Source organism: Eumetopias jubatus, unplaced genomic scaffold, assembly GCF_037043125.1.
Source record: "Eumetopias jubatus isolate StellerSeaLion01/CBP00866 unplaced genomic scaffold, mEumJub1_p1.0 scaffold_8, whole genome shotgun sequence".
NCBI classification, from domain to species: Eukaryota; Metazoa; Chordata; class Mammalia; order Carnivora; family Otariidae; genus Eumetopias; species Eumetopias jubatus.
The window spans coordinates 48,705,336-48,722,842 of NW_028274814.1; the positions used below are offsets into that span (position 1 = coordinate 48,705,336).

The following is a 17,507-nucleotide window of genomic DNA, read 5'->3' on the forward strand; positions in this document are numbered from 1 at the left end:
GGAGTGACTCTCAGGAACCCCACACAATCCTCTGAGGGGTAGGGGCACAAAGCAATGGAATTTTCCAGAGCTGCAATGATTCTTACAAGCTTGGACTTCTCTCTGGGGATTCCCCATAAGTTGTGAAGCCACTGACGGTAGGCCGGTGCTACTTAAATGTAGTATCTTATTTCTCTATACCAGCCATACCATCTCATGAGCTGGAGACTTCAACGGGATTGCTTAACCCCTGTGATCTTCAGGTCAGTTTCCTTGTGTGGAATGGAGATGATCGTGCCTTCCCTGCAGAGTTATTGTGAGTCTAAAATAAAGGCTTCATGGCAAGCACATTCCAAGTGCTCTCTGAATGCTAGCTCCCCTTCCTGATGGTTGCAGTGACTGTATCTTACCACTAAGATCGGCACATCTGTTCTGAGGGGTATAGGTATTTATTATGAGGGCCCATGTACATGTATGGGTAAAGTGGTACAGGATTTTAAATATTGGGACCATCTTGGAAATTCGAGGACTTGATGGTGGCAGAATTTATAATGCCTAATACAGGCACTGGCTCCTAGTGGACACTTGATGAATGCTGAAGTATTTCGTAACAACCATAGGGGAAAAAAAAATACCCTTGTGACCTCTCACAGCAATGTTTGACCAGGGGGGCCCATTGCTCACACTTCTTTTTATTCACTTTGCTGTGCATAGATCACATAGTTCTGGGCAAAAGGAAGGCTTAAGATGCTGTAACTAATTGTGTCTGATTGACAGACAGGATACGCTATTAGGCCGGGAAGGTGAGGAAGGGGCTATTTCAGTTGTAAATATACAGGAATCTGCATATTTCAGGTCCTGAACCTGTCTGCTCAGATGTCCATGGCAAGAGCCCTTCGTAGACCAGTGAAGCCAGACTCCTAGGAAGATTTCCCATCGGTGTGTGTGTGTGTGGTTTGTTGGGTGCATCCTCCCACACCCCCTTCCAAGGGCCGAATGGGCATCTGGGCGACACGGACAGAAGCTGCAGGGAACAGGAGTGTAGCTCCACCTATCCTAATTTGCACAGGGTATCCCCACTTTTTCCCCCCTGAAATTACTGGAGGCAAAGGAAAAGCCAAAGACTGATTGGGCAGTACAAATCCAGTGGCTTGGCACACAGAGGGATGTTTCTCTCAGGAGAGGCGCTAAGAGGAGGGTCTGCTCGGGCTGCTGGGATAGATGTCTCCTGGAGCCCCTAGGGGATGGAAAGCTAGCATCACAATGTCACTGCTGGGATTTGCTGGAGCTGGTTTTCTACTTCAGAGTTCATGTCTGAATACCTCAGATCCCCAGGTATATATATCCCAGATCCTAAGGCATACAGCTTCCTTCTGGGGAAATGCCAAAGCTGCCGTGGCCTGTGGCTCTGGGTACAGTGTGTATTTAGAAAAGCAGGCTGGTGTTTGCATCTTTTCCCAAGTTCTCCAAGTTGATCTCGCCACCTTTGGGGGTGAACAAAATATTCAACGTGAATTTTCAAGTGAAAGAAATTGGCATTCGAGAGTGTGTTAGTTCAGGTTCTTGTGCATGTCTGTTTGCATCCACTGTGCCAAAAACCTTGAAAACCGTGCTGCTCCAGTTTCTGTCTTGCTCAGTTTTTGGGTGACATCTGGATCTCACCGGTTAATGAAAGCTCTAGCCACCACCCTGCGTCATTTTGCAGCCAGAAGCGTGCACTTAAATAATTGTGCATTTCGGCTTCAGTTTAGTGAATCTCGGTAAATCGCTTCCTACAGGAGAGACATGTCTTCTCTTCGGTCTGTAGACGACAGACTGTAGTAACAAGCATCAGCTTTCCCGGCAGCTTTCCTAAAACCCTGCAGGGGGAAAAAGAGCTCCTTCCCTGCAAAGCTTGAGCATCACCAGTGTGCCTGCTGGACCTCGGGTGCCTGCTATTTGCCATCTTGGCTGAGGTGTCAGTTTCAGGCAGTGAAGGGACACCAAAGTGCAGCAGGAGGCAAGGGCGTCTGTAGAATTTTTACCGTAGTTCCCTGAGAAATGGTCACCCTGTCTGTTTCTGTGTCACTCTTCCTCCTCAGGCCTGTACATGGGCTTCAGAAACCCTCCTTGGGGTCATCTGGCATTCATAGTGGGTTTGGGGGCTACTTTGGGAAAATAGTGCCTAAATCCAGGACGTCTCCACTTTAGAGGAATCTTTAAAATGACCTGTAAACCATCTTTTTGCAAATACAACCAGACTTTGCTTCTGTTTTTCTCAGTTCCAGAAACGCTTTATCTTTATTTCCAGAAAGTTAATATTTAATTAGCAACAGGCTCTAAGCGTCTCAACCCTTCAGCCTCTTTAAAGAACTAATGGTGTAAAAACATGTGTAAATGTACCAGGGGGATCCCGATGATTTATAGAAGCTCTATATTGAATAATTTTGAAAAGGGAAGACGTTTTTGGTAATAAGAATATTCATTTTTTGACTCTTCAGTTCTGTGATATGCAGTCATGGGGTAGGGAGGAGGGGAGAGGAAAATACCATTCTCCTCTGGAGCGTAAAATCTTTAAGCTTATTTTATGTGATAGTCACAGGTTCCTAAGTACTTGATTTAAAAATGAGCAGAATCCAGTGGGTACCCTTCATTGGCCCTTCATGGTTTAGGGAGGAAGGAGAACAGGGAATAGACCTCATTTTGGTTCTGGTAGTTAAATGCTTGCAGCAACCCTACTCCATATTCCATTTAAATTAAAAAAAAAGAAAAGCTTTCTATAATGGTTAGTGAAATTTACATTTCATCCCTTGCCTAAAACTATTTTTAGCCTTATTTTCTCTTTACAGAGCTTTGTGCTGCTCCCCGCCCCCCGCCCCCCATTAGGTGCTTCCCTTTTGTTCTGTAGGTTGGTTCGATAGTTTGTATCTGCAAATTTGAGAGCCGCACATTTTATTTTTTTAGCATCTAAACAATAATGTAACCACATCACGGCCTTTTCAGTCACATCATTGACCTCCGCGGGCAGTTTATCCCCCTACAACACTTGAATGCATTAATATCACTGTCTGTAGCATTTTAATTTAATTAGAGCAGTGGTTATAATCCTCTTGGGAAAATCGTTATCCCCTCTGTACTGTTAAAATAAAATACCTCTGGTTTTCATCCGACTGACAGTTTTGCTTTTGAGGTGAATGAGCTGTAAGTGGGTACTCCCCTTCCCTTTGTTGGGGTCAGGCCACAGAAGCAGTTGTGAGGATAAAGAGGTTTTCTTGATTTGAGAAACTGGATGTCCTTAAGTCTCTCTGTCTAGATGTCTCCGTCTGAGATAGTGTTTGTTTCCTATTTCTAATTGCTGATAGTCTGCAGGTTGTGCCTTGTAGATGTTAAGCGCCTGGTTATAGGAATAGAAGAAACGTGAACCATGTGAGTCGCCCTAGAAATTAACAGAAAGAGAGACAAAGGGAGATAAGCCTGCAGTGTGGGATTCCCAGGTGTGTGTTGTGTTCGGTGGGGAGAGGAGCCCACGTCCTGGGCGGTGTCCTTTCTGGGGTCCCCTGAGTGCTCTGCTGGTCGCTGAACCCGGGGTCAGGGTAAGTGTGTAACTTGTGCTAGCAAATTGCTCAAGGTCTTAGAAGCGTATTTTGCTTTTCCCCCTCTTGGTCAGGGTACCCTCTCTTCTGCTGCTACTGACAAATCTCTTCATGGAAACTTTTAAAAAGAGCTTTCCGTCCCAAGCTTATGGTGTTGCATGGAATATTGTTGAGTAGAAATGAGAATCTCGAATCTGTCTCCATCTAGAATTGTTTGGACATGGGGGGTGGTATAAATCCCAGGGCAAGCACTGAAGTGTGGCAATTCAGTAGAGCAGGAAGGACAGGCAACCACGACGAAGTGCGCACATGGCGGGGGCGGGGGGCGGCGCGGGGTTACCTCCTGAGAAATGATGGTGAAATGAAGGGACAGCAATGATAATTTAGCAAATCAGAATATATACATTTTAAAGGTGATACCTAGCTTGACTCTTATCAGTAGGCTAGAGGTAGATTTCCCAAGAAACAAAGTAAAATCCGTTTGGGGGGCTGGGTTTCTTCCATTTTTGTCCTTGATGGACTTGGTGAGGGGCGAGGGAGCTGGGATGACGTGGCCTGTCCCAGGGACCAGTTGCAGGATCTGGTGAGTCTCTCTTTGCTTTAAGAGACAGTCATCGTATTATGAAATGCCATCTTTTTTTTTCTTGCACTTGTGCCATGCCATTTGAAAAACTCTTTGGCTGCCCTATGTTTTCTTCATCAACAGTTTCACTTCTGCAAAAACCCTAACAAAACAAAGCTATTTCTGGGAATAAAGTTAACGGCAGATAAGATATCTAGACATATATTGGGACTGGTTTTTTTTTTTTTCCCCCGAGTGTTGAAGTGTGTGGAGAATTTGTTAAAACAGACTGTGTTTAGAATGCTTAAAAAGCCCACCTCACTTTGAAAAACCCTTAAACAGCTTTTGTATGTGTTCTATAGGTGTGTTGATGTCTTTGCCTCTTTCACCCCCAAAACCCTGAACCAAACATCAAAAAGTATAACTCCTCCTTAAGCTAGAGTTGCTCAAAATATGTGTGATGTTTGGTAAAATTCAAGAAAAGTGAAGTTGAAGCTTTTGCTCTGGGTGACCTTTAACTGGACATCTTGATTGAGACAGAAATGAAATCTAGGATATGTACTCCTGCCTTTAATTAAGAAATTCACGAGAAAAGTTTAGGATGTATGTCTAAATGGAAATATTCCAAATGCCCTAGTTGCTGGTAGAGGATGCCTCAGGGAAGGTATAGCGATTCCATTCGGAAATTACAGAAATATGTATAGATTAATTTAAAATCGAAACTTCCTACCACAACCACCAAACTTTCCAGGCTCTGAGCAGAAGAGAAGCTTTAATTTGGTTATAGAGCCAGGGGGACTCCCCTGCTTCCCTTTGCACATTTGATGAAATATAAAATGTTGGAGAAACGTCTTTCCAAAACATAAACACCCCCTGTGATTTTTCTTTTGCTCTTCCTTTTTGTTTTCATAATGGCATCTTACTGATCTTTTTTCCCCCAACTAATTTTGGACCCTGTATGTCCCACTTTACTTTGCCCAGTTGAACCACAGAAACGAATGGAAGTTATGTTTATTTATGTATGGACTTTAAGTCAAAGTAGTTGATCTAAGATGCAAATTGCACTGCTCTTCCAGCTGAACATAATAGTCTGTTCCTTGCCATTATTTGCTGTGTTTTAACTTAAAGCCTAGTAACAGTCCTTCCCATCCCATCCAGTTTTAATTGATCTAATAAACACTGTTTGAATTTAAACAGTGCATCTGCAGAAGTCCCCCTCCCCCCTTTCCTTGTCAGTTGAGTATCTTCAATTAAACAGTACTTGCCTTAACTGCAGACAGTTCTTGAATGAGCTCTGAAATACTTTCAGAAGGAAGGGAAGTATCGATTCTGAGTTGGAGAATGAAGGGACAAGGAGCTGCCATTAATGTTACAGATAATTCCCTGCTATGAAGGAAAAAAAATAAACAGTGGATATTTTTGGTTTATAATGAGATAGGTAGACCATAGAAGAATCTTGCTGTAGATTTATGAACTAAATCTAGAACTTACAAGCCATCACTTTGAGCTCACCTCTCATTGGATCTGAGTACAGAATCATATTTGTATTAGAAGCTGGGGATATTGCCAGAGAAGAGGAAACGTGGTTTTAATGTATGGGTGACGTTAATTATGGGACTTGGACAAGCAATTTTTGAGAGTAGTCTTTAAAGCCATTCTCTTGGATATGCTGTTTCATTTCCTCCACCTTGTCTCTCCTCCTCACTTGAACGAACCACTAGTGCAGAGAGGGGGAAATGGACACTTACTGACCAGAGTCCAAAGAAGCCCTATGTTCAGCCTTTCCAGAGCCTTGTTACAAATCCCAAATGCTGGAGATCCAAAAGACAACTAAGTAGATGGAGTGTCTGCAGAGGGGGCGAGGGGGATTGCTGTGAAGCCTGATCTACCTGCGCTCAAATGCCCCCCCTCTCCCCTTTGCTCCCCACCCCTCTCCCTGATTTCACACCCAAGTCAGTTCTAAGCCTTCATTGTCTTCTTCCCCTGCCCCTCTTCCTGCCCTTCTTTCTAACAGCAGGAACGAATTTCATATACACCTCCCGAGAGCCCAGTGCCGAGTTACGCTTCCTCGACTCCACTTCATGTTCCAGTGCCCCGAGCGCTCAGGATGGAGGACGACTCGATCCGTCTGCCCGCGCACCTGCGTGAGTGTTCGCGTGTGCGCGGGGCTGGGAGGGAGGACGCACACCACCACGGCCAGGAGGACAGACGGACTGAGAGGGGAATGATTGGGCGGGGGCGCGGGGCTTTGGGCCGGAGAGGGGCAGGCTCTGAAATTGTCACTCGGAGTGCACTTTGCGAAGCTGCTTTGCAGCCCATTGAAAAGCTTGAGACTCCTGGCCCTTGCTGCCACGTTACCCCCAACATCTGGAAATGCGTACTGTAGGGCAGAGTCCACTCAATCTCCTAAGAGGCAAAGTGAACTTTTTTGGAAAGTTTGTCTCCCTAAGTTCACACTTGACTCCTCTTTTTAGTATTTTCATAAGGCCCTAAATTTTGGGCAGTTTCTGAGTCAGATTCCCTCCCTGCTTTGCTTTTAGGCTCCCCTCCTTTTTTCTTTTTTTTTTTTTTTTTAATGCATGCTGGCTGCTTTTCCTTCCTTAATTTTACTGCCTAGATATGGCCTCTCCGTTCCGTCCTTTCTTCTCCTCTCCTGTCCTGTTCTCTTGTACCTGCCTTGCCTCTGCGGCTCTGGTCAGTTTGCACTCTTTCCACCTTTCTCTCTCAGATCATCTCTTCCCCCTGCCTCTCCCCGCTCCCTGTCTGAATTCTCAACTGCAGCTTGGCAGAGAGCATCAGGGCCAACACACTTGTGCTCTGGGGGCCAGCCTCCAAAGCAGCCGACACCTGTCATTTCCTCTTTGTCTTTCTTTCCTGTGCTGCCACCCAGCCGACATGATCCAGCGTGATGGGGCAGCTGGGGAGAATGAGTCACCTGATTCCCACCCTGATCACAGTGGCCAAGAAAATGCCAGGCTTTCTGGCTTGAACATTGTCCTGAGGGTGCAGGTCCAGGTTGTAGAGGACACGGGGGGTCACCTTGGCCCTATCTTGGCTCCCCAGGATATCCGCTTCCTCTCATTCCGTCCCTCCTCAGAAGCCAGAAGCTCGCTTGCTGAAAGTGGAGAACAAAAAGAGACAGGGGATGTAGACGCCTCTTCGCTCACCCTGTGAGAATTCAGGGAATCAGGTGACTGTGTTGCTGGGAGGTCCCAGGGGCATGTTGCTGGCTATCCCTTCCCCTCCAGTGAGGAGGGTAGCTGGGATTATGGGGAGGAGCTGAGGGCCACGGGAGCCCTTTCTTCCCCTCCTCCAGCTTGCTGCGTCCGTCTATATTTACCAAGTTGCTATAAGTGACAGCACATTCCAGCTTCACTTGGGCAAGGAGGCAAAGGACAGAGCTCCACTCTCCCATCTTCTCCCCAGTGAACTTTTAGAGATGAGATTGGGACTGTAGCTGTGCCATGCCGTGCGAGGGTCATGACGGCAGGCTCTCCTGTCCTTGGTAAACCTGAGTGTTGAGGCCCCAGGGGGGTAGACGGGACTGGAAAAGATACCGGAGTCAGGTAATAGCATCTTTTCCTCCAGAAGCTGTCCTGTGACCGGTATATTCACTTCAGGAATAGTCACTTCCAAGTCGAACACGCTTATGCCATGCTGGCAAAACACTCCTACTGTCTAATCTCCTTCATTTATTTATTCCGCAAATAGTTATTGGTTATCTGTGCTGCGCCGGACACTCTTCTGGATGCTGGGGATACCAAAGCAAACAAAGCAGACCAAACTCCTTGCCCTTACAGAGTTTAAAGTCGAGTACAGAGGAAAAAAAAAAATGTATGAACGCTTGGTCCAAACAGAGATTTCTCTCATAGCTTTTTATCCCTTTGAGACATCCCCCGCAAGGAGGCCCTAACTCTTGGTTCACCTCTGGATGCCTTTATTGTTGGAAGCCCTTTTACCACAGGACTGCCTGCCCATAAGTAGTTACCATGGCAGAAGAAACAAAGAAGCACACCAAACTAGCTAGTTAGAAGGTCTTCATTCTTAATGAGTTCTGCTGTTAGACTAGCTGGTTGACTGTTAGTCAGTCATTATAATACCCAGTTTTCCTACCAGACAGTATTGTGACGCGACAAGGGCACGTTTAACGGCCCTCTTCACTTTAAGGTACCATAATCTCACTTAGGGAGTCCTTCTCCATACTTGGAACCATCTCTTCTTTACCAACACTGTTTCCGGAGTAGACGGTTTCCTCATGGGCCTCAGCTGGGCTGCCTACCACTGCTTTATAGGCCCTACCATGCGCCTAGCACACAACTGTAATAGCTAATATTTGTTGTGGGATTGCCCTGGTCCAGGAACTGTGTGGAGTCCTCTGTGTAAATTATTTTATTTAATTCTTCCAGCAGTATCTGTAGGGTAGATGTTCTTTTTTTTTAATGTTTTATTTATTTATTCATGAGAGTCAGAGAGAGAGAGAGAGAGAGAGAGAGAGAGAGAGAGAGGCAGAGGTAAAGGGAGAAGCAGGCTCCCCGCCTAGCAGGGAGCCTGATGCGGGACTCGATCCCAGGACCCTGGGATCATGACCCGAGCCGAAGGCAGACGCTTAACCATCTGAGCCACCCAGGCACCCGGGTAGATGTTCTTTTAACATTCACATCACACATAAGGAATTTAGGGCTTAGAGAATTTAAGGAAACTGCCAAGGTCACATAGTTAGTAGCGGGTAGAGTTGGGATTCAAACTCAGCTCTGTCTGACTCCGGAGCCTAGACTCTTGTCTATTATGCTACTATGTAAGTGTGTTTAATAAGTACTTTTTGGATAGAGGGATGAATTCACAGTTGACACTTAGCCAGTATTCACCCATGTGGCTATAGTGGCTGAAGTGATTTATGGCTTGAATCTTCTAACTGGTCAATGAATTGTGGAATAGTTTATGTCCCTTGGATGGATCCCCACATATATAATGATCAGATATAGGATTGTAGCATATTACTGCCGACCTTAGAATATAATCAGGTGTTAGAGTATGGATTCAGGTCTGGGCGATGCCTTCTTACTGGCAGCCTGACTTTAGAGACCTCCCGCGTAATCTGCATGAGCCCTGTTGGTCCTGACATCTGGACTGAATCCTCTGAAAATGGAGGCTCCCAGGCTCTTGCTGTTTGTCCTCAGCTGGGGCTTTCCACATGTGGCTGAGCTGCCCTCCTCCGTCTCCTTTTCCAGGATTCAGCTGCCCATCAAGCTGTTTGAGAAACATCTCATGTAGCCCCTAGGATGGTTGAGGCTGTGCCATATACTTGAAGATGCATCCCAGCTGGGTTTCCAAACCTAAGAGAAAATAAATATTCTAACAAGGGAATTGGGTTATTGCTGTTTTAATCTGGGATTCCAGACAATTCCCAATGGAATGCTCATGGAAAGTACGGGGAAGAATCTGGAAGCCAAGACAGCAGCAGGACATTTATGGTATTGCTAGGTTGAAAGCATTTTTAGCTGCTTGTTTTAAAGAGATACTCCCCAGACTGGTGTGCCTCAAAGTAGTTTCTTTTCAAACCATTTGTCCTCAGTGGTCTCCCGATAAACCTTCTTGCTTAACTCTTTTTCTCTTTTCGTTCTTAAGTCAAAATATATCCTTCCCTGGTTGGAGGGAAGGCAGGGCTCATAATAGTGAAGATTCTCATACTGAGGGTTTCTCACCATTTTGTTCTGCAAACCCCAGCATTACCCAATCTGAAGACACAGTGTGACAAATTAGCAAGCTATTGAGAAGTAGAAAGTAATGCTTTTCCTTCTATTTGCCTATGATAAAAACAAAGTGATAAATGGAGCAAAGTGTTAAGTGGTGATTATAGAGGACCTGCTAGGGCCAGGTGGGGGTAGTCGGGGCCCAGGAAAGGAGGAGAGCCAAGGGCAGAGGGGCCAGCCCCGAGCCATCCTGGCCTGGCCTCCTCGCTGCCCACACGCGCAGGCCGGGCCTGTCAGCAGTCCTGCAGCAGATTTCTGGAACCTGCCTGTTTTACTAGGAGAGCAGACACAAGTATGTTTATTGAGAAGATAGAAAGGGCTTCTTCTTTATATTTTTTCCTCCTTCTACAAAGGGTACTGACTTATTTTTTAAGCTTGAAGGTAGAAGAGCTGAAGTACAACAATTATAGCAGGTGGGTGGAAGACACAAAGTTCTAGTCCTTAATAGGAACTGAGCCTCTCATTGTACCTTGAAAACACTTAAAGGACCAAAGACCCCTGAAAGTCCCTAGAGGAGCTCACTCTTGTTTCTCCAACCACTGAAAGCCATTGCCTCATTCTCACTAGGGGCCTCATGATGTGAGGCCTCCTTTCCTTCCTTCCTTCCTTCCTTCCTTCCTTCCTTCCTTCCTTCCTTCCTTTCTGAAGATTTTTCATTTATTTATTTGAGAGAGAGAAGAGCGTGAGCACGAGCAGAGAGAGGGGCGGAGGGAAAAGCAGACCCCCAGCTGAACAGGGAGCCCGACACAGGACTCAGTCTCAGGACCCTGGGATCTTGACCTGAGCTGAAGGCAGGTGCTTAACTGACTGAGCCACCCAGGCACCCCTGGTGGGGAGACTTTTCTAATTTGTCTGCCCAAAGACCACCTTCTTGTAAATTCCTGGGGAGGTGTGCGTCATGAGGGGGCAGCCATAGGTGCCTCATGAGGTGGTGCCAACCCTCAGCCTCTACCATGATGCTCAGGGCTGCCCATCTGATTATAGTAAGTATGCTTCAGACTTATCAGGCAGAATTTAAATCACTAAATGTCCTTTATTTTAAATTCCTTTTTACATGATCATTTCTGATTTAGCTGATAGAATCACATCTAATCACAGGTTGACATTATCTCTTTGCTCAGAGACTCCGCATTTTGCAGTGCCGGTTGGGCCTTCTAAAACCCCTATGAATTGATATTTAAAAATCAGAACCTAGGACTCATTCATCATTTTTAATAGGGTTACGGTTTATGATGTTGTGGGTTAATAAATAGCCATAATAGCTGCTCAGAGTTTTCTAGAATCGGAGCACCAGAAATAGTCCCTTGGCTCTACTTCCTTTCCTTGTGAATCTTTCAAAATTCTTACATTACTACTCCTACTTGTGTGTGTTTAATAATTTAATTTAATGCCTTCCTTTGGAAACGTTACCTCACGGCTCACCCACTTGGTGATTTTGCCTTCTCAGCAGAGTAGCTGAGTTGAAGACAGTCACGTGGCGAGCAAGGCTATATTAGAACCAGGATAGTGAAAAGAGATGCAGTGCCTCGCTTTCCTAATTAGCTAAAGCAACCCACAATTTTATATACTTGCAAGTTAATTTTGTTCCCTGAGAAGAGGCAAAAATGGGAATGAAATATAATCGTATTTCGTATTTTATATTATTACAAGCAACAGCATGTGCTCCTATATATTATCTCATTTAATCATGGAACAGTCCTTGAAGTAGGTGTTACTAAGTCTGTTTTTTTGATGAGGCGACTGTGGCTCCGATAGGTCCACTGAATTGATCAGATTCACCCAAGCCTGGGAAGAGCCGAATGTGGTGTCTACTTTGGAAGTCATCATTGAGGCTTCTGGGGAGAACACATTAATGACAGAGTCTGGTGGCCTTGGATGTAGCAGGAGTGCTGACTTTGGAGTCTGGGCGGCTGTGGGTGCAGGGACTGGGAGCGCTTTGGCTCTGGTCATGCACTTGACTATTCATTTGAGCCGAACCTCAACAGGTCCCACCAGGAACCCGAGGCAGTTACTGTGTATAATTCACTCTGGTCTTGCCCATCTGTCTCTACTGTCTTCTCTCTTCACTCTCTCATGAGCTCAGGTTGACGTTCAGTTTCTGTCTGCAACCAGAGGGACAGAGCTGGCCATGAAGGCCTCAGAGGGCCAGCTCCAGGAGTGGGGCTCGGTCATGTCCCCACATTCCCTGGCATTTCATCAGGAATGACCTGGGAACAGGTCTCACTGCCTTTTTTTTTTTTTTTGGCGTTTCCAAATGAAAAGGCCTGGTAGTAGGAAGGACTTGGGTCCGGATAGACCTGAGTGGGCTTGCATTCCAGGGCTGCCTCTCTCTGTTAGAGAGATGATTTAACTTCTCTAAAACCCACCTTTCTAATATACTTACTCATGAGGGTTCCCCATAAGGATCAGAGCTAACTTATGGGTAGGACCTCACACAGTGCCCAGCTCACTAGGGCTCTTTCAGTTTCCAAAGCTGTAAAGGGGTGGCTTCCTCATTTTCAAGGGCCAAGAGAAGCTGGTCTGTCCTTGTTTGTTTCACTAAAGAAAAGGCCTAGAGTTCTGTCTACATAGCACTGAGACTGACTTCCCTAAAGTCACACTGGAAATGAGCTTTATCCTCTAACGACCCACGATTTCTGGGAGCTCAAGTCCGCTCTCGGGCACTTTCCTACCCACATGCTCTCTGTACCTCTGTCTGGCATGGTTTTCTTCACTGGCCTTGCCCAGTCTGTAAATCTCCCTCCGCAGCCTTCCCTACTCTTCTTCTCAAACCTAGCAAGTCCTCCCCTGTCCTCTGCCGTTATCAGTGTTCCAAAAATGGCCTCTCCTCGCACAGCTGCCCGTGACGTGACGTGACGTCACCAGCAGAGTTGAGGCAAGGACATGGGGAAGATTTAATTCTCAGTGAGCATCTGACAGAGCAGTAAGGACTTCTAACAAAGATGGCCAGCCACCCGCGTTTTAGATCTTGTTTCCCTTAAGCCTTCCTTTGGGTGCCTCCACTTTTCGCATTCAGATGCTTGAAGGCTTTCTACTTTTCCAGCAGCACCCGGGGGCCGAATCAGGGCCCTGCTTAGCTGCTTCAAACAGCTTGGAGAGAAAAAACAGCCCACCACAGAACAGCCAGGATGCTTTGGAAGGGAAATTTCCTTTTTGGGCTTGCAGTCTGAAAGAATTTCCGATGCAGGCAGACGTTAATTCCTAGCTCCATGCTTCCTGATAAGGAAGCAGCTTCAATAAATGCAGCTATTTATAGATGTCTTTTTTTTTTAAATATATAACCAGAGGTCTATTGACCTTTTCTTTCACTTTGCATTTCATGCCGTGCGCTCTGTGTACATTTAAGGCAGTTCCTCCAGCAGAAGCTCTGACAAAGCGCCTTGATCCTGGGGGCCTGGGGAAGGGAGGGCTCTCCACGTCCTTGGAATTCTGAAGTTGACGGTTTGGAAGCTCTTGGCAATTGATGGTCCCTACCTGGTGCTATGGGTTACTGAGGTGAGCCCAGAGACGCCCCGTGCTATTCTAGGCCCAATATTGAGAGATGATGATGGACTAAGCCAGACAGCCATTTAAAAGTAAGAGCCCATGAGAACCAGTCAGTCCTCTGAGTAGAGACTAGAACAACAGGAAATAAATGATGTTCCCATTTCTTCTGTCTCCCCTCAACTGTCTCCCCTCAGACTTTCCAACCATTAGGACCTCTGTGGTCTTTCTCTTGGCATATTAGGGCCCCTGTCCATAAGTTCCATGGCCAGTTTCATATATAGCTACACAATCCTTGCAGACAGGCGAGATGAAGATTCAGTGTGATGCTGGCTTGAAATGGCTTTCCTAGGTTACTCCTCAAGTCCTCTTCGTTATCACAAAGCATTGACTGGGCCGAGTCTATACAAATAGGATAAAGTTTCCATTCTCAAATAACAGATATTTTCTCCCATTTTGCTTCATGCCTAAGTGAAATCTTATCAGTAGCTCAGACTCTTGGAATTTCTGACAGGAATAACTTTGACTTCATGTTTTTCTGGAGGTAAAAGTTGCCACGGACCTTTGGATGTTACCAATTTCACTGTTGCTATAGGAAGATTCTGGGTCAGTTGACTGAACCGTCCATGTGTGTTTTGGGGCTTCTTCCTTCTGGTCCCTTCTGAAGCAAGGTAGAGCAGGATTTGAGAGATAGAAACTGTCCCTGGCTTTGGCCACGTGTTGCCTGTAAATTCCCAAGAATAATTAGTTACCCCGCCCTGATAGTTCCTGCTTCCATCTTGGGTAGGTGGATTAAACTCCATTCCTTTGAAATTAGACTCTATTTCTGTTTCCTCTAGATCATGGATAGAAATAGCCTCAAATGGAGCTCCAAGATTTCAGTAATAGAAATGCAGATTGCAGATCTAGGTACTGGATAAAGAGCTGTAGATGTGTGGTGGATGCTGATTAGATGCCTGGAAGCAAAAGTCTATCCCAGGCGGGGCTGTGCAGGGAACACTTGATTTCAGCAATTCAGTGGGGCTGAATTCTCTACTCTGGGGTGGGAGCATTAGCTAAAGTGGTTCACTGAGGAAGGTGAAGGTTTCTAACAATCAGGCAAAAAAAAAAAAAAAAAAGGCACCCAGGTGAGTCTTGAAGGTCATGGAATAGTAATATCTTAAGAAAATTTACAGGTGTAGCAGGCAATCTGTGTATTAGCTCCACCTTAAAAGTCACAATATTAAGATTTAATTACCCATTTGTTTTCCAGGAGTGGCTTATCTTTGCCAGTGAGTTTCTTTTTTTTGTTGTTATACCCCACTTGACAGTTTGCTAGAACTGTGCTTCTCCTTAGGAGCCATTCTGAGGCCGACTGTGTGTAAGATGCCACTCTAAAGAAATTTCTGTGGCAATAATGTGTGGAATAAGGAATCATTGTCACTGCTGTTTATTGAGCACTTTCTATTTGCCAGGACCTTTCCATACATTATTCTGAATAATCTCTAACACCGAAAGGTAGATATTATGTCTGTATCTTTATCCGAGGCTCAGAGTGGTAAATCACTTGCCAGAGGTCACACAAGAGAGAAGGTGAAGGAGTCATGATTTGAATCCAGATCAAAGCCCAAAGCTCAGGCTTTTTGTCACTTCTCTTTGTTGCTTCTTCATTAGGAACCGATAGACGTCATGGTTAGAAGCTGTTGGTTAGAAGGAGAAAATCCAAGCTAACAGCTTGATTTTTTTTTTTTTTAATTTAAGGGAAATTTTTATAAACTACGGACAAGGAGGGCCAAAGGGATAAAATGAGGGACATAAACTGAATTACGTTGAGAAGTAGTGGAAGAAAAATTTTCAAATTCAGTCCTCTATGCAGACTGTTATTTGTACTATATCAGATACCTCTGTGAATTCTGGAATGTTAGAAACAAAGTTAAGTGAAAAAGAGATGATCCGCCTCCCAGACGATTATAAAACAGCCAGAAAGATGATGTGCTCAAACGGAGATTTTATTAACGAGTTCACAAAATAAAGCTTTTCACTTCCTAATACTTTGTTAGTCTGACATGCCTCAGAAAAATTGTGTGACATCTCGGTGCCTCAGTTTACCAACATGGCATATGTTCCAGGAAATTCTACCACAGGGTAAAAGAGCGGGGAGTGGACTTGTCTGGGGTCGGTCCTCTGAGCGTTGGCCCAGTGTGCTCATTGGGGGGGGGGGTCCATCCCAAACAATCTGTTCTTTCTCCCAGGGTTGTAGTTTCTTCATATCTAAAGCAAAGTAGCCTGAGTATATTATTCTCCTGGTCCTTCAGAGGCTCAAACATTTTACTTGTTCTCTAATTACAGAAGAGAAGTGCAAGGGATATTAGCAGTGGCGCATTGTCTGTAAATGCTAAGTATCATGATCGTTCACTTGACTTCTAGGGCTCAACATCAAATTTTAGTTCAGATGGTGGTGTTTCAGTGACACAGGAAACTGTCCTCTACTTGAGCTGTGATTGTCTTGTGAGGATGTGCTCTTGCAAGGAAATATGGGAATTCTCGACATCTGATACTAGTGGACACTTGCCTACATTGCCCATGGTCAGGATCGGGTATGGAGGCAGTTCCTTGGCCTTGCAGGTTTTCTGATGGCTGTCGCGGCCACTTGCCCCTTACACGGGTCCCAAGAACCTTCTCTCTGATCTCAGGCCTGCTCCCTATTTCTCGTAGCCCTGAGAACTGTCTGTGAGTTGGCTCTTTGCCCAGGGCATTACGCACAGGTGTGGCTTCTGGTAACTACCTACTCGACCCCAACTGCACCATTTGTGGGAATCCCCTCTGCAACTTGAGGCACGTTTGCCTTTCCTGTAATCTGTAAAAATGGCAGTCTGCGTTTTGCTCCCTCTGTAGATGCCCACTGGGTTTCCGGCTTGACAAAGCCAGCTGATCTGCATGGATAGGGCCATGCTATCCTCCTCCTTTGGCCAGCCTCATAGCACATGCGCAATTAATACTGCATTAATTAATAATGGGGGGGGAAGCACAGTTGGCAAGGGAATGAAGGCTTTCAGCTTCTAAAGTGAAGGCTTTGATGCTGAGCTTTAAAGTACATTTCCATCTGCCCCAGCCAGCGAAGAGAATCAGTGACACTTATACCGTCCCATGGGCATGGAAACTCAGGCCCAAGAAACTGTTTCTAAATAGGGGCCCTAAACTAGTTACTCAGATTATCTTCTTACTGCCCAGGGCTATGAAAAAGGGGTAGAGGATCCGGGAGCAAAGAATTGCCCACAGCAGCGGTGACTCATGAGCAAAGCTGATGAGTGGTTTTATTTTGCCTCCTTAAGGAGCTCTTGGGTCACCAACATCAGGAACTCATTGTCGAGAAATAAATGTGAGCAGATGACTTGGTGCCAACCCTCTTGAGGAAATAAAATTACTCTTTCTTCTTCCTCCTCCTATGCCTTACTTGAGGAAGTAGCCCCAAAGGCAGTGCAAGTTCACAGACCTGTTATTCTAATGGGTCGGAAGGTTCCTCTGTCTTGGGCAGGTTTTCCTACTACCAGTGAACAAAGTGGGGGAGAAAAATGCTTTCTTTTCTTTTTCATTCTGATTTCTTCCACACCGGCGTTCTCATAGTTCTGACTCCCACACTTACTCTTTTCACTTCTTGTGCGGGGTGGTGGTGAGGCCGCCTCACAAAATCCCCGCCCTAGACGGATAGTTCTCGTTCCCCTATTTACAGCTCTGTGTCAGGCATTTTGTGTGGCGCTCTGGCTGCCTTTAAAACTTGGCCATGAATCAAATATTCACCCAGATATTTGGGATTTTATTTTTTTTAAAGGTCTTTTAGAAACACAAAAGCAGAAATTCCCTGAGAGAGGTATTCCTCACTGAAGAGCCATGGGTTATAAATGTCCTTTTAAACTACACTTTAGTTCTCTGATCATGCTGAGAGGAACTTCAGAGGCCCATAGAAATCTAAACAGATGTAAAATTTGCTTGGACCTTGTAAAAGGAAAAAAAATTTTTTCTTTCGATTCTTAGGCAAAGAAAAATTTTACTTCAGATGAATTCAAATGAGTGTGTGTGTGTATGTGTGTGTGTTTGGTTCATATTGTTTCATAGCTATTACCCCAGATATCTGCTTCACAGAGCTTCTGTGGTGATTCTTATTACTCAGAGTGATCCAGGGAA

The 17,507-nt window shown here is 45.4% G+C and overlaps 1 protein-coding gene across 4 annotated transcripts in view; it reads left to right on the forward strand.

Annotated features, from left to right (window-relative positions):
- ETV6 (ETS variant transcription factor 6) overlaps positions 1-17,507 on the forward strand; it is a 232,147-nt gene that overhangs the window by 84,293 nt on the left and 130,347 nt on the right. The window contains exons 1-2 of one of the 4 annotated variants that reach the window (XM_088025923.1): positions 3,506-3,551; positions 6,128-6,257. The exons of 1 other annotated variant lie outside the window; for it this stretch is intronic. In XM_088025923.1, the coding sequence (XP_087882049.1) occupies positions 6,221-6,257 (37 nt within the window). In that variant the 5' untranslated portion in view covers positions 3,506-3,551; positions 6,128-6,220. Of the gene's footprint in view, positions 1-3,505; positions 3,552-6,127; positions 6,258-17,507 lie in introns of those variants that run through there. 2 more of the 4 variants (XM_028119824.2, XM_028119825.2) reach the window with 2 other exon arrangements.